Here is a 25961-nt window from a genome sequence, read left to right as displayed (position 1 = left end):
GCTGGCACCAGCACGAGGCGGTAGTGATTCTCAAGTTTAATATATTGCATCTAACACTATAAGAATACGTGGAAATTTTATGGAACGTCCATTATTATTAAAAGGTTTGAGCTTTACTACTCCAACCCTGGGTTTGACAATAAACCCCCCTGGAGCAAGAGCCCATGAAAATAAAACAAAGAGGGCTTCCCTGGTGGTGCAGTGGTTGAGAGTTCACCTGCCGATGCAGGGGACACGGGTTCATGCCCCGGTCCGGGAAGATCCCACATGCCGCGGGGCGGCTGGGCCCGTGAGCCATGGCCGCTGAGCCTGCACGTCCAGAGCCTGTGCTCCGCAATGGGAGAGGCCACAACAGTGAGAGGCCCGCGTACGGCAAAAAAAAAAAAAAAAAAAAAAAAAAAAAAGAGATATCCTACTAGACAAACAACTGCTGCAGTAGGCCACAGGCACCTTGAGTGTAACAATTTTTAAAAGGCATGGAACACGTACGTTCCCGAGAAAACTGCTTCAGATATATATATATTTTTTTACTATAATTCAAAAGTTAGATGGGAATATTTTTAGGTGACTAAGGAGTTCTATACAGGACAAAAAAATGGAAGAAGTGGGGGAATTTTAGGTTCTTCAACTAATAAGCATCTAGTCATATTGGTGAAATCATTTTTAAGTAGGTTAGCTGGCTAGTCACTCATCTCGTAAGTTTTTTTCTTTTGACTTTTTTTTTTTTCTTTTGCGGTACGCGGGCCTCTCACCGTTGCGGCCTCTCCTGTTGCGGAGCACAGGCTCCGGACGCGCAGGCTCAGCAGCCATGGCTCACGGGCCCAGCCGCTCCGCGGCATGTGGGATGCTCCCAGACCAGATTCTCAACCACCGCGCCACCAGGGAAGCCCTGCTTCAGATATTTTTAACAGGAAAGTGGCAAGTGACCTCTCTAACCACGTTCACTGGTGGGTATATCTTCCCCATTGCTTTTTTGTTTGTATGTTATTGAAAACAGGGCAAGTTTTCTCCAGATGTTTTTTCTGTTGTTTTGTTTCTTAAACAAATGAGGGGATGCTATATCCCCAAGTCAGTACTTCGTGGCTGAAAACCCTCCCTCCGAAGACTGCCCACGTCGAAGCGGGTGGAGACCTCACAGCGTACTAATAACGTGTCGTCCTTGATGAAGGTTCTTTGTCTTAAGGCTTCCAGATGCATAAAAGTCACATAGCCAAACCCTTTGGGGTTCCGTGGGATTGTGGGTCTCTGGAAGGCAAGCAGCTCTGGTTTGGCATCCATTATCTCTTCATGGTTTTGCCTTACAGGTGCTTCAGACTGATCAAGGATGGTAAGGCGTATCGTACCCTGGAAGGGCCAAGGGAGGTGGCTGTCATACTCTCCTTGCATTGTGTGGACAAAGAGGGATATGTAGTTGGCACAGCGCTGCGCAGTCGGTAGCTGCAGGTGCAGGCGCATGCACAGTTTGTAGCCGGGTTTGCCTGTGTAGAATCCGGGGCTGTGAATGACAACAGGTTTCTCCTCTTCTTGAGATTTCAAGTGCATCCCAAAATTGCCAATCTTCCAGATGTAAATTCCATTGCACTGCTGTGCTTCTATTTCAGCAACTTTGTCCTCAAGGGTTCGAATAGTTCGTTTTAGCTCATTTACATATGTGCTCTGAGTTTCCATTTTTGCAGTCAGCTCCCGGATTTGATGGTCTTGTCTTACAAGGCGACCCTCTAACTGTTGAATGGTTTCTTGGAAATTCTGGACCTCTGAGTGACACCCAGAGGAAACCCGGGGCAGAGAGGTAGAATCACATGGCAGCATGCCACGCTGAGGTGCGGGAGCTATCGCAAGGCTTAAAGTCTGAACAGCCTGGGCCATCATTCTCATGTGCGACTGGGTATCCTCTTGCAGGTGGCGTGCCAAGTGATTCCTCTGCATCTGAAAATCATGCACAGGCCTTAGGTTAGGAACAGAGACGTGAGCACCAGGAAAGGGACCTAGCCAAGCCAAATAAAAGGATTTTAAGTCATGTCATCACTTCCCTCCATCCCCTACAACTTTCTTTGACTTCATCAGATTCTTGATCCAGTAAGATGATCTTGCCTCCTAATTCCCTGAAAAACCGAGAGGCTATCTGCTGAATACTCATTCAGGGACTCAGAAAAAAACCTCCCTCCCACCTGTAAAAGTATCAGGATCTATACTCGTCCTTCTTTTCTGATTCAGAGCTGACTCTCCTCTTGTCCTAGATTAATGCTTCACCTGGGCTCTAACTGGCATCTGCCCCTTTTCAACACCTCAGAGATTCTGCTTAGCTATCCCCTTTCTCCTTTATCTTCAAACATTCTCTCCTCTTAACCCTTCCCCTCAGAATAGAATTAGTAAAGTCTTTCCTGTTTAAAAAAAGGGGCAAACCTCTCTGTTGATCTTGTATCTCCCTCTAGCTAGTATCATTTTCTCCCTTCTCCTTTTATAACCAAGAGGAGTCCACCTGCACTGCCTGCCCCCAATCCCTCACTTATTTTTACAAATCTGTTGCAAAGTGGAATCTTCCCTGTCTTCATACTCTTCTAACATCATCAAGAATAGCCTGTTATATGAAAAAAAAAATCATATAACAATTTTTATTGTAAGGGTAATTCATGTATATTACAGAAAAATAGGAAGTGTAGACGATCAAAAAGGAAATAAGTTACCTATTATCTCACCTAACTACCATTAACATTTTGATACATTTCCTTTAAGTCTTTGTCTCTAGGCACACAAATACAGAATTTTCTCACAAAGTGTAACCATACTATACAGTATTTGCTCATTTTATTTTTTAAATTATTAAACACATACTTACTGTAAAAAAGTCAGATGAAAAGGCACAGTGGAAAAGCCGAAGTGTAATCGCACTCTCCAGAAAGATCAACTTATCATAAACAATGCTCCCTCTCAGACATTTGACACAACTGATCACAAGGTCTTGAAACTAATTTTGGAGATCATAACAATAACTTCTCCTTGTCTGTTTCATCAACGTCTGAGACTGTTCATTCATGGCTCCTTTCCTGTTCTACTTCTCTTTCCTGTACACGCTATATGATACCAATCACACCTCCCATTATCATCACCAACTACTTCCCAAAATTAATATTCTGAGTCCCAATTTCTTGGAGCTTAAGACCACATAAACAATGTGTGTTGGCCATCTCCAATCCCAATGGTATCCTCCACTACACTATATAACTTAATTTTCTTGATCTATATTCAAGAATTAAAAGAAAAAAAAACCTTACCTTTTCATGGCAACCAAAAGTACTGAATGTGCATGGAACTGGGGCTGTAGGACAGTCTAGATCATAATGATTAGGCATCTGAAAACCAAAACAAAGGTTGAAAAATGTTTTCCCCTGCATATCATAGTCCAGTTTGACAAGATCACACTTGAAATGAAGAGTTACACTTCATCTAAACAAAATCATATACTGTCTGTGGCTGATTTTGTTACAATGGCTGAGTGAATAGTTGCAACAGAAACCAGTTAGCCCACAAAGATTAAAATCATATTTACGGACATCCTCCAGCTGGATTTTAGCTTGGACAAACTACTCTCCCTGCCCCACTGTTGGTCCACCACTGGAAAGAATAATTAGGAACAATAAGATGTCACTGAAATATCTGCAGCTGAAGAATGAGATGATCAGATTGGCATCTGAAAAAGCCTGATTTAGTGTAAAATGATTGTGAGAGGATCAGCTTGGTACCTGGGAGAACAGCTCTGTGGCTGACAGGGTCTTGGTGCTCGGGCCGGGTGTCAGGCCTGTGTCTCTGAGGTGGGAGAGCCAAGTTAAGGACACTGGTCCACCAGAGACCTCCTGGTTCCATGTCATATCAAACGGCGAAAGCTCTCCCAGGGATCTCCATCTGAATGCTAAGACCCAGCTCGACTCAACGACCAGCAAGCTACAGTGCTGGACACCCCATGACAAACAACTAGCAAGACAGAAACACAACCCCACCCATTAGCAGAGAGGCTGCCTAAAATCATAGAAAGGTCACAGGCACCCCAAAACACACCCCTGGACGTGGTCCTGCCCACCAGAAAGACAAGATCTAGCCTCATCCACCAGAACACAGGCACCAGTCCCCTCCACCAGGAAGCCTACACAACCCACTGAACCAAGTTTAGCCACTGGGGACAGACACCAAAAACAATGAGAACTACAAACCTGCAGCCTTCAAAAAGGAGACCCCAAACACAGTTAGTTAAGCAAAATGAGAAGACAGAGAAACACACAGCAGATGAAGGAGCAAGGTAAAAACCCACCAGACCAAACAAATGAAGAGGAAATAGGCAGTCTACCTGAAAAAGAATTCAGAGTAATGATAGTAAACATGATCCAAAATCTTGGAAATAGAATGGAGAAAATACAAGAAACGTTTAACAAAGACCTGGAAGAACTAAACAGCAAACAAACAATGATGAACAACACAATAAATGAAATTAAAAATTCTCTAGAAGGAATCAATAGCAGAATAACTGAGGCAGAAGTACAGATATGTGACCTGGAAGATAAAATAGTGGAAATAACTACTGCAGATCAGAATAAAGAAAAAGAATGAAAAGAATTGAGGACGGTCTTAGAGACCTCTGGGACAACATTAAACACACCAACATTCGAATTATAGGGGTCCCAGAAGCAGAGAAAGAAACAGGCACTGAGAAAATATTTGAAGAGATTATAGTTGAAAACTTCCCTAATATGGGAAAGGAAATAGTTAATCAAGTCCAGGAAGAGCAGAGAGTCCCATACAGGACAAATCCAAGGAGACACACGCCAACACACATTTTCATCAAACTATCAAAAATTAAATACAAAGTAAAAATATTAAAAGCAGCAAGGGAAAAACAACAAATAACATACAAGGGAATCCCCATAAGGTTAACAGCTGATCTTTCAACAGAAACTCTGCAAGCCAGAAGGGAGTGGCAGGACATATTTGAAGTGATGAAAGGGAAAAACCTACAAACAAGATTACTCTACCCAGCAAGGATCCCATTCAGATTCGACAGAGATATTAAAACCTTTACAGACAAGCAAAAGCTAAGAGAATTCAGCACCATCAAACCAGCTTTACAGCAAATGTTAAAGGAACTTCTCTAGGCAGGAAACACAAGAGAAGGAAAAGACCTACAATAACAAACCCAAGACAATTAAGAAAATGGTAATAGGAACATACATATCGATAACTACCTTAAATGTAAATGGACTGAATACTCCAAGCAAAAGACACAGACTGGCTGTATGGATACAAAAAGAAGACCTGTATATATGCTGTCTACAAGAGACCCACTTCAGACCTAGGGACACATACAGACTGAAAGTGAGGGGAGAGAAAAAGATATTCCATGCAAATGGAAATCAAAAGAAAGCTGGAGCAGCAATTCTCATATCAGAAAAAATAGACTTTAAAATAAAGACTGTTACAAGAGACAAAGAAGTACACTACATAATGATCAAGGGATCAATCCAAGAAGATATAACAACTGTAAAATTTATGCACCCAACACAGGACCACCTCAATACATAAGGCAAATGCTAACAACCATTAAAGAGGAAATTGGCAGTAACACAATCACAGTAGGGAACTTTAACACCCCACTTTCACCAATGGACAGATCATCCAAAATGAAAATAAATAAGGAAACACAAGCTTTAAATGATACATTAAACAAGATGGACTTAATTGATATTTATAGGACATTCCATTCAAAAACAACAGAATACACTTTCTTCTCAAGTGCTCATGGAACATCCTCCAGGATAGATCATTATCTTGGGTCACAAATCAAGCCTTGGTAAATTTAAGAAAATTGAAATCATATCAAGTATCTTTTCCGACCACACACTATGAGACTAGGTATCAATTACAGGAAAAAATCTGTAAAAAATACAAACACATGGAGGCTAAACAGTACACTACTTAATAACCAACAGATCACTGAAGAAATCAAAGAGGAAATCAAAAAATACCTAGAAACAAATGACAATGAAAACACAACGACCCAAAACCTATGGGATGCAGCAAAAGCAATTCTGAGAGGGAAGTTTAGAGCAATACAATCCTTCCTCAAGAAATATCTCAAATAAACAACCTAACCTTACACCTAAGGCAATTAGAGCAAGAAGAGCTCTAATTAGAGCAATTAGAGAAAGAAGAACAAAAAAACCCCAAAGTCAGCACAAGAAAAGAAATCATAAAGATGAGATCAGAAATAAATGAAAAAGAAATGAAGGAGACAATAGCAAAGATCAATAAAACTAAAAGCTGGTTCTTTGAGAAAATAAATGAAATTGATAAACCATTAGCCAGACTCATCAAGAAAAAAAGGGAGACAACTCAAATCAATAGAATTAGAAATGAAAAAGAAGTAACAGCTGACACTGAAGAAATACAAAGAATCATGAGAGATTACAAGCAAGTATATGCCAATGAAATGGACAACCTGGAAGAAATGGACCAATTCTTAGAAAAGCACAACCTTCTGAGACTGAACCACGAAGAAATAGAAATTATAAACAGACCAATCACAAGCACTGAAATTGAGACTGTGATTAAAACTCTTCCAACAAACAAAAGCCCAGGACCAGATGGCTTCACGGGAGAATTCTATCAAACATTTAGAGAAGAGCTAACACCTATCCTTCTCAAACTCTTCCAAAATATAGCAGAGGGAGGAACACTCCCAATCTCATTCTACGAGGCCACCATCACCCTGATACCAAAACCAGACAAAGATGTCACAAAGAAAGAAAACTACAGGCCAATATCACTGATGAACATAGATGCAAAAATCCTCAACAAAATACTAGCAAACAGAATCCAACAGCACATTAAAAGGATCATACACCATGATCAAGTGGGGTTTATCCCAGGAATGCAAGGATTCTTCAGTATACACAAATCAATGTGATAAACCATATTAACAAACTGAAGGATAAGAACCATATAATCATTTCAATAGATGTAGAAGAAGCTTGCGACAAAATTCAACACCCATTTATGATAAAAACCCTCCAGAAAGTAGGCATAGAGGGAACCTACCTCAACACTATAAAGGTCATATATGACAAACCCACAGCCAACATCATTCTCAATGGGGAAAAACTGAAACCACTCTCTCTAAGATCCAGAACAAGACATGGTTGTCAATTCTCACCACTATTATTCAACATAGTTATGGAAGTTTTAGCCACAGCAATCAGAGAAGAAAAAGAAATAAGAGGAATCCAAATCGGAAAAGAAGAAGTAAAGCTGTCACTGTTTGCAGATGACATGATAGTATACACAGAGAATCCTAAAGATGCTACCAGAAAACTATGAGAGCTAATCAATGAATTTGGTAAAGTAGCAGGATACAAAATTAATGCACAGAAATGTCTTGCATTCCTATACACTAATGATGAAAAATCTGAAAGAGAAATTAAGGAAACACTCCCATTTACCACTGCAACAAAAAGAATAAAATACCTAGGAATAAACCTACCTAAGGAGACAAAAGACCTGTATGCAGAAAACTGTAAGACACTGATGAAAGAAATTAAAAATGATGTAAACAGATGGAGAGATATACCATGTTCTTGGATTGGAAGAATCAACATTGTGAAAATGACTCTACTACCCAAAGCAATCTACAGATTCAATGCAATCCCTATCAAACTACCAATGGCATTTTTCACAGAACTAGAACAAAAAATTTCACAATTTGTATGGATACACTAAAGACCCCAAAGAGCCAAAGTAATCTTGAGAAAGAAAATCGGAGCTGGAGGAATCAGGTTCCCTGACTTCAGACTATACTACAAAGCTACAGTAATCAAGACAGTATGGTACTGGCAGAAAAACAGAAATATACATCAGTGGAACAGGATCGAAAGCCTAGAGACAAAACCATGCACACATGGTTACCTTATTTTTGATAAAGGAGGCAAGAATACACAATGGAGAAAAAACAGCCTATTCAATAAGTGGTGCTGGGAAAACTGGACAGCTATATGTAAAAGAATGAAATTAGAACAGTCCCTAACGCCATACACAAAAATAAACTCAAAGTGGATTAAAGACCTAAATGTAAGGCCAGACACTATAAAACTCTTAGAGGAAAACATAGGAAGAACACTCTATGACATAAATCACAGCAAGATCCTTCTTGACCCACCTCCTAGAGAAATGGAAATAAAAACAAACAAATGGGACCTAATGAAACTTAAAAACTTTTGCACAGTAAAGGAAACCATAAACAAGATGAAAAGACAACTGTCAGAATGGGAGAAAATATTTGCAAATGAAGCAACTGACAGAGGATTAATCTCCAAAATTTACAAGCAGCTCATGCAGCTCAATATCAAAGAAACAAACAACCCAATCCAAAAATGGGCAGAAGACCTAAATAGACATTTCTCCAAAGAAGATATACAGATTGCCAACACACGAAAGTATGCTCAACATCACTAATCATTAGAGAAATTCAAATCAAAACTACAATGAGGTATCATCTCACACTGTTCAGAATGGCCATCATCAAAAAATCTGGAAACGATAAATGCTGGAGAGGGTGTGGAGAAAAGGGAACCCTCTTGCACTGTTGGTGGGAATGTAAATTGATACAGCCACTATGGAGAACAGTATGGAGGTTCCTTAAAAAACTAAAAATAGAACTACCATACGACCCAGAAATCCCCCTACTGGGCATATATCCTGAGAAAACCACAATTCAGAAAGACGCATGTACCACAATGTTCACTGCAGCTCTATTTACAATAGCCAGGATGTGGAAGCTACCTGTGTCCATTGACAGATGAATGGATAAAGAAGATGTGGCACATATATACAATGGAATATTACTCGGCCATAAAAAGAAAGAAAATTGAGTTATTTGTAGTGAGGTGGATGGGCCTAAGAGTCTGTCATACAGAGTGAAGTCAGAAAGTGAAAAACAAAAATACTGTAATGCTAACACATATACATGGAGTTAAAAAAAAAAAAAGGTTCTGAAGAACCTAGGGGCAGAACAGGAATAAATATGCAGACACAGAGAATGGACTTGAGGACATGGGGAGGGGGAAGGGAAAGCTGGGACAAAGTGAGAGAGTAACATTGATGTATACACACTACCAGATAGCTAGTGGGAAGCAGGTGCATAGCACAGGGAGATGAGCTTGCTGCTTTGTGACCACCTAGAGGGGTGGTATAGGGAGGGTGGGAGGGAGACGCAAGAGGGAGGAGATATGGGGAGATATGTATATGTATAGCTGATTCACTTTGTTACAAAGCAGAAACTAACACACCATTGTAAAGCAATTACACTCCAATAAAGATGCTAAAAAGAAAAAAAAAGAAGAGCAGCTTCCAAGATCACTAGAGTCTGGTGGGTCTAGGAACATGAGTCCTGTTAGTTTTCAGAGTTAGATATTTGGGGAGCTTATCTCTCCAGTGTATGTCTTAAAAATTGAAATGCCTGAGGAGTGGGTTTGGATCCTTCAGTCCTCAGGGAGAAGCTCCAGGGTTTGAGTTCCTTCCTGCTTGTGGGTATATGGTGGGATTGTTTCCTAGCCTTTCCTACCCACTTTGATGTGATTTTCTTCTCATTTGCCTAATGTGTAGTTATTACTCAGCCAGCCTTTAGGTTTTTATAAGAGGAAGTTGTTCCGTGTGTAGCTGTAGACTCTTGGGAGGAGGTGAATTCACAGGCATCACCTTTGGATTGGCCAAAAAGTTCGTTCGGGTTTTCCCAAACATTTTATGGAAAACCCGAATGAACTTTTTGGCCAATCCAATACATAGCTGTCTTGAACAGGAACTGCAATATGATGTTCTTAAGCCATTTTTTCTTCATTTTCAAATTAACTCCAGGTATCTAAGGGCCTCTTCAAAGCAACACCTGGCTGGATTTAGATTGGCTAATGCATATATATAAAAGTTGTTTTGCAGCTCTGTTAAGCTTATTTTATAATTTAGACTTAGCTGATTTAGACTGGCTTTGCATCAACATAAAATGTATTTTATCAACTTAAAAAAAATAATATTTACTTCCAAAAGTCACAAAGAAAGGAAATATCAACGTCTCATACCATGCCCCCAAATCACTCAAAATTCATTTCAAGAAAATGAATTTATTCCTATTGCCGGGGAACTGGCACCCTCTAGCGGCATTTTAAAGAAAAAGTACCTTCTGATGTCAACCATGACCCAACTAAGACTCTCACTGTGGTCCAGGCCACTGAATCCCTATTCAATAAACTGTATACATTAGAGCCACTGACTGCAACCTGTCTCTCCCTCATGACCACCTTTCATAAATCTTCTTACTTTTTGTTAACCTGCACATGCTTTGACTACAATGGAGAGACACAGATGTTAAAAGGTATCTTAAGCACTTTAATGAAAGTTTTAAAGAAAGTCTCAGGCTTTGATTTGGGGACTCTAAAAAACATTCTTTAAGGTAAGATCCATTATGTAGAATCATGTTCTTTGAAAGTGGTACTAAATTTCCTTTAGAAATTTAGTTTAGCTGTAATCATAGATATTTCAAGCAGAAACAACATCAGAAACCATTTAATCCAGTCCTTCATTTCACATAATCTAGAATAGTGGTCAATAAAATTTTTTGTGAAGGGTCATATAGTAAATATTTTCAGCCTTGTAAGCCCTAGGGACTCTGTCCCAAGTACTCAGCTCTACCATTGTGGCACAAAACCAGCCACATACAACACATGGGCATGGCTGTGTTCCAATAAAACTTATTTAAGAAAGCAGGCAGCAGCCAGATTTGGCTGGTGGGCTGGTTTGCTGATCCCTGATTTAGAATGTCCACTTTCTTGTCAGAGATCAGTGGGCAAGTTAGTGGCACAGTCAGGGTTAAAATCTAGGTTTTCTGACTCTAAACCTAGGGTTTTTTTCCTACATTAAGTTTTACTTTTGCTGGATTTTAGATGTGCTGTGTGGTTTCCTTTAAGTATTAAAACAGAGCAAAAAGAAAAACCCGGGAGGTGAGACTTCACAAGCAAAAAGTTACTTACACCTTCAAATTAAGGCCCTGTTGGAAAAAAGGCTAAAGGACTCTGTTAACAAATGAATGGAAAAAGTTTAGTTGAGGGACAGGTTTTGCTTGTTCCTACTTAGTAAGGTAATCAATTATGATCTCCGGGTTTGCAGATTTCATGAGTGTATAAATATTTAGTGACTAATATTCATATTTTGTGGGTAAACCCTCCAAATGTCAGAAGATAGCAATCAGATGGAATTTTCCTTTCTCTATTAATAAAAAAAATGAATAGTTTTCTAATATAACTACTACTTCTGATGATGCCCCATCAGTGGTCTACAGGCAACTGAACAGAGGGGCTACAGATCCTGGAAATCTCAAAATCTCCCAACATGCCTTGGGGACATGGCTACAAATAACATCCTGCTACTGAATAGACTTGTTTCCTTCTATTTCATTGTTTTTACTCTTTCAACTGGTTTCTGGATACCTAAGATCCTTATTTCACAGAGTCTAAAGATGTACTGATATTTCTTATAAAGTTTCTGGTGTTTAAGTGAGCATTTTAAATTATTTTTATCTAAAAATTACTTGGCTTTGGAACTTCTATGAATATACATAAACACAGGTATTATATTAATGACTTAGGAATTTTAAGTACTCAGGGCTGAGTATTTTGTTCTTTCTGAAATTATTCATTATATTAATTTATTTGAAAAAATTCAGTTTTCTTGAATTGAAATATAGATTTACAATATTGTGTTAGTTTCAAGTACGTAGCAAAGTGATTCAGCTATGTATATATTTATATTTTTCAGATTACTTTCCATTATAGGTTGTTACAAGGTATTGAATATAGTTCCCTACTGTGCTATGTATATCCTTGTTGCTTATCTATTTTATGTATAGTAGTTGGTATCTGTTAATCTATACTAATTAATCCCTCCCCACTTCCCTTTCCCCTTTAGTAACTCTAAGTTTGTTTTCTATGTCTGTGAGTCTATTTGTTTTGTATATAAGATTCATTTGTATTTTTTAGATTCCATATATAAGTGGTAACATAAAGCAATTGTCTTTGACTTACTTCACTTAGTATAAATGCTCTAGGTCCATCCATGTTGCTGCAAATGGAAGTATTTCATTTTTTTATGGCTGAGTAATATTCTATTATCTATATATATCACATCTTCTTAAACCAATCGGTTGTTTCCAAGTCTTGGCTATTATAAATAATGCTGCTATGAACACTGGGGTGCATGTACCTTTTCTTTTTTCTTTTTTTTGGCCATGCCATGCAGCTTGCAGGATCTCAGTTCCCCGACGAGGAACTGAACCTGGGCCCTCGGCAGTGAAAGCGCAGAGTCCTAACCACCAGACCACCAGGGAATTCCCCGTGTACCTTCTCAAATTAAGAGTTTTCATCTTTTGGGGATATATGCCCATGAGTGAGATTGCTGGATCATATGGTAGTTCTATTTTTAGTTTCTTAAGGAAACTCCATACTGTTTTCCATAGTGGCTGCACCAATTTACATTCCCACCAACAGTGAAGGAGGGTTCTCTTTTCCCCACACCCTCTCCAGAATGTTATTTGTAGACTTTTTGATGATAGTGTGTGAGGTGATACCTCATTGTGATTCTGATTTGCATTTAAAATTCACAGTTTTAATTCTTCTTCAACCTGTGTTCATTTTGCCTTATTGATTTGAATTTTCAATTAAAAACCTAATTCACTTCTTTAACCTATTTATGGAAACACTGATTTATGAAAGGGAATCATTATACCTGTTCTCTGATGAGCATGGTGTTGCAGTATTCACAGATGACATTTGCCAAAGGACAGTTCTGGTCATGAATCTAAATTTTATTAAAGAAATATAAGAAAAAAAGTGAGAAAACCTGAAAAGGTAACACCAACCTATTTTTTTTGATGTGTGTAAAACAAAAATGTGAGAATAATCTATAAAGGTTATTTTCTCTCCCTTTGCCAGTGTAGTAATGAGATTCATCTCACCCTCCAGCTCTTTAAAAGAATATGATAGTATACAAAAGATGCATCTGTGACTGTTTGGGCATCATTTAACAACATTATAATTCTCCAAAGACACCTTTCCAAAAACTTCCAGAGGCAGCATGGTTCAATTAAAACTCTTATCAGGAGGGTAAGGAACAGAAGCATGATTAGGGCAGGAGGCCCATGTTCTCAAAGGCCCCAGAAAGGTGAGCCTTGTTTTCTAGAATACAAAAAATTTTAAGAAATAATTAACCCTTCTGGTTAGGTCCATTTAATTTACTGAAGTTTAAGAAGACACCAATTTGCTCTAATTATGCCTCAGACTTTTTAACAAGTTAGCTGACATATTTTTGAATAATTCATCAACTTAATGAGCATAATATGCTTGATCTCATAAGAAAGCAGGGAAAATTAACAAGATAAATTTGTAAGAAATACAGTTTAAGGAAGTATCTTAATAGTTACAAAAGAACATAAATTGTATGTACACTATTTTAGTAAAAGGGACATAGGATACGGATCCAGGATCTAGGATCTCAGTGCTAGCTTTGCCATTGATAATATTAATATAAAATTACTTAATCTCTCTACATCCCAGTTTATAAATGGGAAAAATATTCTATGATCATGATGCTGTCAAGGGCCATAAAGTTTCTTTTTAAAAATAAATGTTTTAATTGAAGTATAACATAAGTACAGAAAAGTGAATTCATCAAATGTGTTTGATGAATTATCACCAAAGGAACACACTTTGTAGGATTTAATTTAATCTCCTAAAAGTTTTAACAACTCATTCTCCTTTTTAAAGAGAAAAATATAAGTCTTACACAGTAATTATTTTATTTATTTGTCTCTAATCCAAGACTGGTCATTAAAATATCACATAGGGAAACAGATCAGCATATACCTTTCCTAAAAACTTGTTACTTGTAGATCTACTACTGTGGTAAGCAGTAGAAACAATGCTTTCTCAGAAAGAGATGAAAATATAAACTCTACACTCATTTACTAGAATGGTTTATTGAACTTACTTTCTTAAAAATCAGTCTTCTCACAACTTCTAATACAGACTCAGAACTGAATTAACATCTTCATCTACGGCTAACCCCCTCCACTGTACGTTAAAAAAAAATAATAGTGGAATTAACAAATCCAAGTTAGTACATGCCTCTTTATCTTCAAATGCCATCGATACAGCACAGTTTACACAAGAAACCTGTCTCCTTGGACACTCCTTGACAATGTGAATATTAAGTTGGCATTTTTGGAAGGGACGTTGGCATTGGGGACAATTCATAAGAGCAAACTCACAATGTGCTTGATGATCCTATGATGGAAAAAAATTATCAATTAGTATTTGCCAATCCTTAAGAAATCTAAACATAATCTCTTCTAAGAATATAATGTTCTCTTCTATATAGAATTGTCCACTGAACCTACTTTGTCTAGTACACACCACAGAACCACAATATGAAGGCTTTAATGGGTTTTTTTCAAAGAATGGTTGTGAATTGAAAGTTTATACAAAGGATGTGACTTTTCAGGTTCATGTATCCAATTAGGGAAGAAAGTTGGAAAGAAGTCAGATTTTCTCATTATCAATTTAGTAGTGTCGAAAAGGTCGCTCCTCCAAAAGGAGCTAAGTAAAGGGGTCAAGTTACAAATATATTTTAAATGCTTAATTTCAAATGGAACATAAGCAATATTTAACTTCTTGTAAAACCACCACACTAAGGATTGATTAATTTAAAAGCAAATTATTTTATCTCGTGGCTTCAGTTAATCTCAAGCTATAGGAGAACTATATTATAGTTCATAATAAAATGAATAATTTAGAAAACCAGAGAAAAAAGTATGAGGGTGCTAAGATGATGGCGCTAAGATGATGGCTACATGTGACTTGCTGCTTATTTCAAAATGAGAGAAATGAAGCTATGGAATTAAAATGTGACACTTGTATTTAAAATACTCTTCAGTTTTATTACAGATAATGCTCACCCAAAAAACTTATAGAATACTGATTTATTTTTTATCATCACTGGGGCAAAGCCAGAGTAGATGGAAAAAGAAATTTCTGGTTTCTACTTATATTTACACTCAATAATGAAAGGGAAAGCGTTGGTATTAATTCAGCAAGAATTTGCTAACCAATCACTATATGCTAGGCACTGGCAATATCCAGATGGACACAGCAAAGTTCCCATTCTCTAGGAACTTCCCTGCCTATATGCTAACAGCTAGAAAATAACTTTAATACCTCAAGATGCCTCAGTTCCATCTTGTGCAGACAACCTTCATTTGGACACCTCACCATCAGAGAAAGAATCTCTCGTTTTGCAAAATTGTCAGGAAATAGTTGATTTTCCAGCAGTATTTCATTGTCAACTGGACATTTGTGACCTGCATCCCTAAAAGAAACGAATAAAATACATACATTTGGTAGATTTAAACAAACATTCACATTAGAAAATACACAACTTTAATTCATTCACGTTAGAAAATACACACAACTTTAATTCACCACATATAAATTCTCCACTTATTTCCTATAGAAAATAACTTAACACATTATATTGTATAATATCACTAAAATAAACTGTCCTTTTATAGACAGTTTATGAACCATGCTTTTATGAAACGGATACAACCAGCACCATATGGATTATCTATCAAAAACTAGTATGGGATTTTAGATTGTGGGATAGATTTCAACCAAAAAATGAGAAATTAATTGAATAAAATCATATTTTGAACAAATGAAGTGAAAGTTAAGGATGGGAATTTTGGCAGTCTAGCAGGTCTCTGTTCTATCAGCAGCTATTCAACATACTAGGGAGATGTAACTAACTATATGCTGCTCAGAATATACTAATAACATGTCTATAGTTATTAGTCATAAGTAAAAATTAACCAATTAGCAGTAAGTAGCCCCACGAGGCCACATTTTAAGGTTTACTTTGAACAGTCATCAACACTGGCTCATGGGCAACAAAGGTTTCCTTTATTTTTATGTCTAGGGTACATACAATGCAATCAGGAGTTAAAGGACCTCTATGTCCTGCTTCCCAATGGTTTATTCTATCTTACAATGGGAAAAACTATCCCCAGGAAGCTTGGGTGTCTGTCATCCCCCTTTAACTTTTTGGGATGTTTCAATCTTCACTCACAAAATGTGGCAGGTCAGATAGGCTACAGAGCGTCAATCACTCAAACATTTGTTGCACACCTCCTATGTGTAAAGCAACAGCGGTGGTTCTTGTGCACGTAAAGGTGCTGAAAGTGGGAGTCTGCTGTCAAATGCCTTAGAACTAAAAGGTGACCAAGATAGTCAATCTTTATAAGGCTTCTCTCACACTGCATGATGTTATTCTACTGTCGAATATTTTTTGAGAACCAGGGATGTAAACAAGTTTATTGAAATATATTCCCCAAACGTAAGTGATGGATATTTAAGAGAAAATAAGAAACTTTCAAAGTAAACTGGAAACCATTATCTACCGCATTAGCAATCACTCCAAAGGAAAATGGAATTGGATTGAGATGCTGCCTTTTGATTCTCTGAATGACTATAACCGATGAGAAATTTCCGAGCCACTCCTTTAAGAACATTAAAGTTGAAGTAAGTGGTCATTTCTAGCTTAGAGGGAGAGAGAAAAAAAAAAAGCCTCACACTTCCTTTTGTAGGTTTTACTTCCTTTTCAGACCACTGTTCCACTACTTTCATGAATATCTTGCTATTAAAAAACTGCTAAAGATTAGCTACCTTCCTGAGCATGGGTGACACTTGGGTTTTTCTGTACACCTCCACCTACAGGAAAATCAACGATCCATAATATGGTCCTATTTCTACCTAAATACAATATAGATTGAAAATCATTATAGACAAACAAAAAGGTGAGCCTTTAACACTGCTCTCATGTATACCCTAAACCAGTGGTCTCAACTAGGGCAATTTTGACCCTAGGGGACATCTGGCAACGTCTGGAGACACTCTGGGTCTCACAACTGCGGAAGTGGGGCTATTTCACCATCCAGTGAGCAGAGGCCAGGAATGCTGTTAAGCATCCTACAACACCAGGACATTCTTCCACAACAAAGAAGTATCTGGCTCAAAATGTCAATAGTGTGGAGGATGAGAAAACCAACCCTAAAGAGATATTGCCAATTCACCACTGAGAACATATTTTTCCCCCAACTTGAAACAAGACACATGCTCCGTTGTAACTTAAATTAAGCCAATTCCCAAGTATGGATGTAGTTACCACAAATTCAAATTTTATAGAAAAGTTTAGCTAGACTAACAAGAAAAAAAAAAGAGAGGACTCAAATAAAATCAGAAATGAAAGAGGAGACATCACAACTGATACCACAGATAGAAAGAATCAAAAGAGACTACTATGAACAATTATATGGCAACAGATTTGACAACCTAAAAGAAATGGATAAATTCCCAGAAACATACAACCTACCAAGACTGAACCAGAAAGAAACAGAAAATCTGAACAGACTACATTACTAGTAAGGAGAGTGAATCAGTAATCAAAAACCTCCCAACAGGGCTTCCCTGGTGGCGCAGTGGTTGAGAGTCTGCCTGCCGATGCAGGGGACACGGGTTCATGCCTGTCTGGGGAGATCCCACATGCCGCGGAGCGGCTGGGCCCGTGAGCCATGGCCGCTGAGCCTGTGCTCCGCAATGGGAGAGGCCACAACAGTGAGAGGCCCGTGTACCGCAAAAAAAAAAAAAAAAAACCCTCCTAACAAACAAAAGTCCAGAACCAGATGGCTTCACCGGTGAATTCTATCAAACATTTAAAGAAGAATTAATACCAATCCTTCTCAAACCCTTCTAAAAAACAGAAGAGGAAGGAACACTTCCAAACTCATTTTATGAGGCCAGCATTACCCTGATACCAAACCAAAGATGCCACAAGAAAAAAAAAAAAAGTTAATTTAAAAGTCGAAAGAAGGGGCTTCCCTGGTGGCACAGTGGATGAGAGTCTACCCGTCTGCCAATGCGGGGGACACGGGTTCGTGCCCCAGTCTGGGAGGATCCCACATGCCGTGGAGCAGCTAGGCCCATGAGCCATGGCCGCTGAGCCTGCGCATCTGGAGCCTGTGCTCCACAATGGGAGAGGCCACAGCAGTGAGAGGCCCACGTACCGCAAAAAAAAAAAAAAAAAAAAAAGTCGAAAGAAAAAAACTTACAAGATGAGTGAATAGCCAGTTAACCTACTTAAAAATGATTTCACCAATATGACTAGATGCTTATTAGTTGAAGAACCTAAAATTCCCCCACTTCTTCCATTTTTTTGTCCTGTATAGAACTCCTTAGTCACCTAAAAATATTCCCATCTAACTTTTGAATTATAGTAAAATGTATCTACTTCTTAGGAGATGAATTTTAATCATCTGTGGAAACCCCATATACTTTCGTTCAGTTGATGCAATCATGATTTACTGAGCACCTACTATGTATCAGGTGTTATTTCCGGGACTTAGGAAATATCAAGAACTAAAATAGATCTCAACCCCTGCTCTCAAGGAGCTTATACTCCAGGTGAGCAAGCAGACAATAAACACAAATTATCTGTATTTTTAAATATGAAAAGTGTTAAAGAAAAAAAGAAAGGTAGGTAAGGGAGATAGAGAGTGTGGGGAGAGATGGGGGAAGGCACGCTGCGGTATAAACAGGGTAGCCAAGGTACCTACGGGAAGGTGAGATCTGAGACACACTGGAGGGAGTAAAGGGCACTGACTAAGCAGTTAGCTGAAGTAAGATGCAGAGAGAAGAGCTGAAGCCAACTCCCCAAGAGCATGCTTGACAAGTTCAAGGAACAGCAAAGAGTGAATTGGTAGAGGGGAGGGGAGCCTAATAGAGAGATGATCAGAAAATTTATGGACCTATCATATAAGGCCTTACAAGGGCTTTGGCTTTTACTCCCCGATGACCTGCTGCAATGCTCTGAGCAGAGATGACATCATCTTACTTATTTTACCAGGTTCATTCTGGCTGCTATATTGAGAACAGCCTGGAAGAAGGCAAGGGTGGAAAGAGGGAGGCCCGTGAGAGAGCTGATGGCGATTCAGAACAGGGTGAGGCAGGGATTGAATTTTGGATATATTATGAAGGCAGAGCCATCAATCAATACTTTCTTTAAAAATACTGGTTATTTTACAGTTGTCCATGGGCAGCAGGTAGCAGACAAAATTTAATGTGGCTAAAATGAGAATAATGATTACTCATAAAGTCAGTATTATTTGTATGGTTGAGATTATCATATTCTACTAGGATCATCATTTAAGGTACATTATTTTAAATTATTTTCTTAAAGCTTAGAGACACACCCTAGTCTACAATACAACTGCTTTAAGCAGAAGTAGCTACTTATTGTTTATTTATCTGAGGGTCAAAGGAGGGGAGGACGTAGTAATTACCTTACATACTACAGCAGGAACTGGAATAAGAATGTAAATTTCTCAGTTTTCTGTCCAGTGTTCTTTTTCCTGAAGTAGCTTTTTATGTATAAGACTATTCTTGGGATGCCCTGTGTTCTATGTAATAATGTTCTATTTGGTTGTTATAGGTTCATCTTATGCTCACGTACCTTATTGATTTGATGATGCAGGCTTTGCAGAACCTGTGGCCGCATGGTGTTTGCACTGCTTCCCGTAATGCCATCAAGCAGATGGGGCATTCATACTTGCTTTCCAGGGGTGGGTCAAATTCCACATCATATCCCTGGATCTCTTCCATAAAAGAGCCGGAAAGATTCACTGTGCTGGCAGTTCCACTCACACTGTCATCTTTTGCTGCAGCACCACAGGAGCTGGCGGCCATGGCAGCACAGCAGCCGCTCTCAGACTGGCTGGATCCACAGCTGTTCTCACAGCGTAGCAGACTCATAGTAACGTGATTATCGACGGCTCTGAAGAAACAGCAAGACAAAAAATGCCTTCACACACACACACACACACACACACACACACACACACACACGTATCATAGCTATCTATGCAAGCCACCTTTTAGTTGATAAACATTAGCTCTGTTAATAGGATTTACAGAAAACGTTCAGTTTTTTCAGCTTTGCTTCATGACTACTATTGTACAAGTTAAGGAGTTCATGATCTAGTAGAAGGATGGTTGGAATATAAGGTTCAAAGAAGAAACATACCTCAACTGTAATAATTAGCATAATTATCTGTTTAAATATCTGTTTCTATGACTGGAGTTTCAAGAATTTTCATTTCCTCAGTACTCAGCACGAGCCCTTTCACCTAACAGGTGTTCATTAGGCAGCTGCTGCTGAACTTCCTTCAAGTATCCAGAGCTGAAGAGAACAGCTCGACCAGCAGGCAGTGTGAGGACGAGCAATGCAGAAGGGATCAGATGATCATGAGAAACTAGTAGATATGTGATTTTGGGCAACTAGCCATTTGGATCTCAGTTTCTTCTTCTAGATCTAAAACTCTATTGACTACAGTTGAGCCCTGAACAAGGCAGGTGTTAGGGATGCTGACACCCACGCAATGGAAAATCCGAGTTGGCCCTCTGTTTCCAAAGTTCCACATCCTCGGAGTCAAATAACCACAGATCCTTTACTGAAAAAAATCTGTGTTTAAGTGGACCTGTGTAGTTCAAACCGGTGTTGTTCAAGGGGTCAACTGTACCTCCAAATGTTCAGTGTGGCAATTTCTATTACACAGAAAGAACGGAATTGAAAAAGTATATCTGTATGTCCTCGTGCCTTCAGTCATGTCAAGTGACTATGTTTCATTACTAATGACTGGAAAAACAAGTGAGGTTTTGCTTGCCTACGGAAAACTATTGCTTTCACGGTAGGTGGGATGCTTTCAAATTCTAAACCATTACCAGAATTTACAAGTGAGAAGCTAAGGTCTAAAAGCAGTTCACAGCCTAATTAACCAGGTCTCTCTTGTAGGTAATTACACGTAAAGAAAATTCCCACTATGTGCCAGATATACAGTTGACCCTTGAACACAGGGGTTAGGGGTGCCGACACCCACGCAGTCAAAAATCCACATATAACGTTACAGTTTGCCCTCTGTGTCTGTGGTTCTATATCCACTGATTCAACCAACCTCTGATAATGTAGTGCTGTAGTATTTATTGGAAAAAATCCATGTATAAGTGGACTCATGCAGTTCAAACCTATGTTTTTCAAGCGTCAACCAGAGTTCTAGAAAATAGAATGTAAGCCTCCAGCCAATATGGTAGACAATGTATCCCCCGCCTGTCTCATTTTTATATAAAAATCCTGGCTGCCACCATGTCAAATAGGGGGTTAAGACAGTAATCCTCTATTTTTTACCACTATAGATACCTTTTTCTTCTTCTCAAAAAGATTTTGAGTAGCATTTGATGATCACCTACAAAGGATGAAGCACTGTTCTGGCTGGAGAGGCAGTATCATGAAGTGGTGAAGAGCTTAGATGCTGGAATCGGATGATCTGGGTTTAACTCTTGTCTCCATCATTTGGTGTATGACCTGGGCAAACTATATAACCTTTCTGTGCTTCAGTTTCCTCATCTGTAAATGGAGGTAACAAAAGAATCCACCTCAGAATTACCGAGAGGATTAAATGTGTTAATATGTGCAAAGCACTTAGAACTGTGCCTGGAAGTAAAAATGAGTTGTTATTATGTGTAGCTCTATAGAGTTATTTTATTTAACAATTTTATTGCCCGCCCCACCCCCCGTTATCAAAGTGGAAACTCTGAAGCTTTAAAAGGCTAAGTAACTTGCCAAGGATTACCCAACTAATAAGAAACAGAGTTAGAATCAGAACCCAAGACTACTTCACCCAGAGCCTGTGCAATTTGTACTATCCTATGTTTGTCTATGTTTTGATAACTTTGTCTATAAAGCTGAACTTAAAATCTTTCCATTTATTTTTATTACACTAGACTAAGATGCTGACCACAGCTTTTGTTAAACATGAGCTGTCCAGTGTTATCAGGTTGGGTTGACAGATTCCAAAAAATCAGTAAAGAAAAACTCACGTTTTGTTCTACTTTTTTAGTTTCAATAATATTTTTGAAAAGTTAAAAACAGTTTGCAAAGCCTTGTTATAACTAATGCAGAATCCTGTGGAAGACTCATAACAAGTTGATAAGAAGGAAGGGATGGCAAGATAATGGCAAAGAGCAGAACTAGTTATTACGCCTGTGCTCCAGGATGGGGTATAAGGCCCCTGTTATACCCTCCAAATCTGTTGACAGATAACACTGTAATGCTATACTAGGGTTTATATCCTTTGTTATTTTTCTTCCCATATACATTTTTGTGTTCAGTTACTACCTTAGTTAAATTTCTTAAAAGTAGAATTATTAGGTCAAAAAGTATATAACTTTTTATAGTTTCTGATAGATGCTGGTTATCCAATATGATATGTTTTGATATCCAATATCAAAGGCTTTATAATTCCCACTCCCCAAAGCAGAGTAAGTATGAGAGAACACATTTTATATACCTTTGATAATTCCAGGTATAGTTACCTTTTGAAACTTTAACCATTTAATTTTTTAAAGTAAAATCACTTTTGAGAAATTAATATTTGTTTGGTTGTACAGCATATATCAAAATGCTAGCCAGGAGACAAAAGCAAAAGTCCCTGAGCTAAGTCTACCTTTGCTGCCCATGTCCAGTTAACAATTCAGTTTATTGGATAGTTGATACACTGCCCTCTTGCTATCCAGTCCAAAAGACTTGAAGGTCTTTAGATTTAGAGACCTTTTATAGCAAATGTGTTACTAAGAAAATCTGTCCAATCAGTCACAATTCCTTAAAAGGAATTCCACTGCAGGAATGCAGTGTCAAGATATGAAAGTGAGCACTCTTAAAAATATAGATGCCATTATTTTTCATGCTTTAAGAAGTAATACAGAAGCTTTACATCTTTCAAATAAACTTTTTTAGGTAGTCACTCTGTCTACAGTATGTAGTCCCATGTAACTATACTACAAAGGGAAAATTAAGCTAAAGCAGCATTCTGAGTGCCATTCAGTATTTTTAGGTTTACTCTTTCTTTTTGGCAAGTTAAAACATTTTTTCCCTTTACTTTTAGGGACCGTGATGACGTAATAGAAAATCACTTTCTTAACTACAGTGAGTAACTATTTTAATTAACACCAAGAAAAAAACCCCAAAAGTGCTTAGTGTCAGCTATAGAAGACGATCTGGGGGCTTCCCTGGTGGCGCAGTGGTTGAGAATCCACCTGCCAATGCAGGGGACACAGGTTCGAGCGCTGGTCGGGGAAGATCCCACATGCTGCAGAGCAACTAAGCCCATGGGCCACAACTACTGAGCCTGCGCTCTAGAGCCCACAAGCCACAACTATTTAGCCCGCGAGCCACAACTACTGAAGCCTGCGCACCTAGAGCCTGTGCTCGGCAACAAGAGAAGCCACCGCAATGAGAAATCCATGCACCGCAATGAAGAGTAGCCCCCGCTGGCTACAACTAGAGAAAGCCTGCGTGCAGCAACGAAGACCCAACGCAGCCAAAAATAAATAAATAAATTAATTTTTTTAAAAAAAGAAGATGACGACGATCTGGCAACCGTGTAGAAAATACTATGCTTTATTAGTATTTTTTTTTTAACTTCATATGGTGCCTTAGGTATCCACTTCATGAGATGCTACAGAGGTACACTTGGCTTTACATAAGCTAAAATAAATAAGAGTAAACAGATATTCTTACCTTCAAAGATTTCTTTGGCTTCTTTTCTATTCTAACATTCAGAATTCATGTGGCTTTCTATATGAATTAATAGAAGAGACAGCACAAAGGTTAAATGGTTCCTTAGTACATTAAGAGCTTCATGACTGTAATTCCCTCTTTGTAATTGTGAATCTAGTACAGTAAGCACTGCCTTAATTAAATATTGTGGGATGTAACCACTGCCAACTTATTTTGACTGCAAAATGAATATCAAAAATAGCTTTATAAGAAATCATGGCTTAAATTCACCTATTAGTATGGGGTTACATATTATGCTCCAAAGAGTATACTGTTAAATATCTTGTGGGAGGGAGAGTAGGGCGATACACAAAACTTTGTTCCTTTAAGATCAACAGATGCTAATGAGAGAAACGTACCAAGCTAAAGAAATCAGTAAGTTATGTCTTGAACTGGTCAATTTTAAGTTTTAAAGTAAAACCACATAATACAAAACACTGAGAAATTACCTTTAATTTGCTACTAGCTTTAGAAACAAGAACTATTTACCAAATCCTTAAGATCTATTCTTAAAATTGCAAAGACCTGCAAAAGGGCTGCAATGGCCAAGGTGCTGCAAAGGAGTCAACTGCTATGCCTTATTTTTGAACACAAACTTGAGGAGACATTCCCCTTCCTAGGCATGATTTGTTCTCCTCCAGGAGGCAAAGATGTGAACTTCTTTCAAAATCTAAGTGGCCAAAAATTTATCAGCATCACGTATCCAAATTTGTCACAGAAAAGACTTCAAGTTACAATTCTTAAATACTGTGATGTATATAGTGCGTGCAGGTTGAAACTCTGATCATCACATGGGTAACAGGGGCCTGAGACACATTCCTTCCTAGAGTCACAAAAGAAGCCACAGCGTCCTCACCCCACTCCCACATCAACAGCAGAAAAGCCCCTTCTCCCTTCCCTAGTAATCACAGGGGAATGGATAAAATACCAGTGGTCAGGTTCACAAGGCCAACACTCAGAATTTCAAGTTTTTCTTGTTTCTATGCCTGTGTAGCAAGACATTTAGTGATTTACACTCCCGAGAAACCAGAGAAAACACGCAAATACTATACGTTGAATGAAGCTCCTAAAATTTGTAGGTGCTTTCTGTTCACATTCAAGACAGTCCTAACTCAGCTGGAGTTCCCCTGAAGCCAAATACTAGGAACAGCTTTATCAACCCAGCGTCTGGAACAATCGCTAGAACTGCCGCGTGCAAGGGCGGGGGAGGAAACATTCGTGTCAGCTGAACCTTTTCTTTAAAAAAAAAAAACTTGCTGCCTGGGACGTCTACCGAGTTCAACAGGGAACGCAAAAATATCTCTCCCATGACAGTGACAGAGGGAGTCGCTGAGAACCTAAAAGGGATTTTTTTAAGCCGGTAACATACGAGCGACGGGAAAATACAGGAGGCGATTTCCTTTTCTGGGAAGGGGAATGCGCGGGGTGGGGGAAGTCGGGCCGAGACAGTTGGCGCGAGATTCCAGCTGGGGGATGGAGTGAGCCGGGGAGGTGGTCCCCACCGGCCGGCGGAGCAGAGGTGAGGGGACAGGGGGCGGCGTCCCCAACCTGTGGGAATCCAGGGGAGAGGAGGCGGCGTCCCCAACCCGTGGGAAGCTAGGGGCCAGGGGCGGCGTCCCCAAGTGAGAAACAGGAGAGGAGGAGGCATCCCAGCCCGTGGGGAGAGAGGCCGCCACCGCCGGGAGCCGTCAGAAGGAGACTTACCGCTCCGGTCCGCTGGGCCGCCGACTACGCCCGGCCGCAGCACTCCACTCAGCCAAGACGCCAGGAGAGAAAGGCACCGCACTCCAAGCCGAGGGGGCCAGGACGCCAGTCTCTTGATCTGAAGGCCGCCGTTACTGCCTCCCGCGGGAGCCCGAGCCCCATCCGCGGACGCCCCTACTTCCGCCTTCTCTGCTCGCCCCGGGGAGCGAGAGGCGGGGAGCGGGCAGGGGAGGAGACAGAGCGGCCCAGCCGGGCGTGGGCGCCCCCTGGCGGCGGTCCTCCACGGGCGCGCGCTGCGGCGCAGGCGCGGGCAGGTCCAGCTGTCAATCTAGAGCTCTCCCGCTGCGCTTCCGCCTCGCTTGGGTGCGAATCCCACCTGGGAATTCCTTACCCAGCAATCCTGAAGTGAGATCTGTTCCGGAGTAACTGTGATCTAGTGAGCAGCAGCAACAGCAGTA

The 25961-nt window shown here is 39.4% G+C and overlaps 1 protein-coding gene across 4 annotated transcripts; it reads right to left on the bottom strand.

Moving 5' to 3' along the window:
• Positions 1-840: 840 nt before the first annotated feature.
• TRAF6 (TNF receptor associated factor 6) lies at positions 841-25713 on the bottom strand. 4 transcript variants are annotated; one of them, XM_060104997.1, is made up of 9 exons: positions 25504-25713; positions 23761-23817; positions 21382-21588; positions 19642-19989; positions 15294-15444; positions 14205-14363; positions 12808-12879; positions 3273-3350; positions 841-1926 (listed from the first exon to the last, which is right to left on the bottom strand). In XM_060104997.1, exons 3-9 carry the CDS (start codon positions 21414-21416, stop codon positions 1057-1059), a joined length of 1713 nt encoding a protein of 570 aa, XP_059960980.1. In that variant the 5' UTR covers positions 21417-21588; positions 23761-23817; positions 25504-25713; the 3' UTR covers positions 841-1056. The 4 variants fall into 4 exon arrangements, with proteins under 4 accessions (XP_059960980.1, XP_059960981.1, XP_059960982.1 ...); XM_060104998.1 differs by having other exon boundaries at positions 19642-19962; XM_060104999.1 differs by having other exon boundaries at positions 19642-19962; positions 21432-21588.
• Positions 25714-25961: the final 248 nt, after the last annotated feature.

This window comes from Mesoplodon densirostris, chromosome 7, assembly GCF_025265405.1.
Source record: "Mesoplodon densirostris isolate mMesDen1 chromosome 7, mMesDen1 primary haplotype, whole genome shotgun sequence".
Lineage (NCBI taxonomy): Eukaryota > Metazoa > Chordata > Mammalia > Artiodactyla > Ziphiidae > Mesoplodon > Mesoplodon densirostris.
Note: the sequence above shows the minus strand (reverse complement) of the source record. Positions and strands in the feature narration are given on the sequence as shown.

Excerpts from the sequence above, each read along its gene's own strand:
- TRAF6 (XM_060104997.1), bottom strand. The coding sequence starts at position 21,416 with ATGCTACTCAAAATCTTTTTGAGAAGAAGAAAAAG. Across the intron at positions 15,445-19,641 it reads TGCATCATCAAATCAATAAG|GGATGCAGGTCACAAATGTC; the intron begins GTACGTGAGCAT and ends CGTTTCTTTTAG. Across the intron at positions 3,351-12,807 it reads CCATGCTCATCAGAGAACAG|ATGCCTAATCATTATGATCT; the intron begins GTATAATGATTC and ends TTTGGTTTTCAG.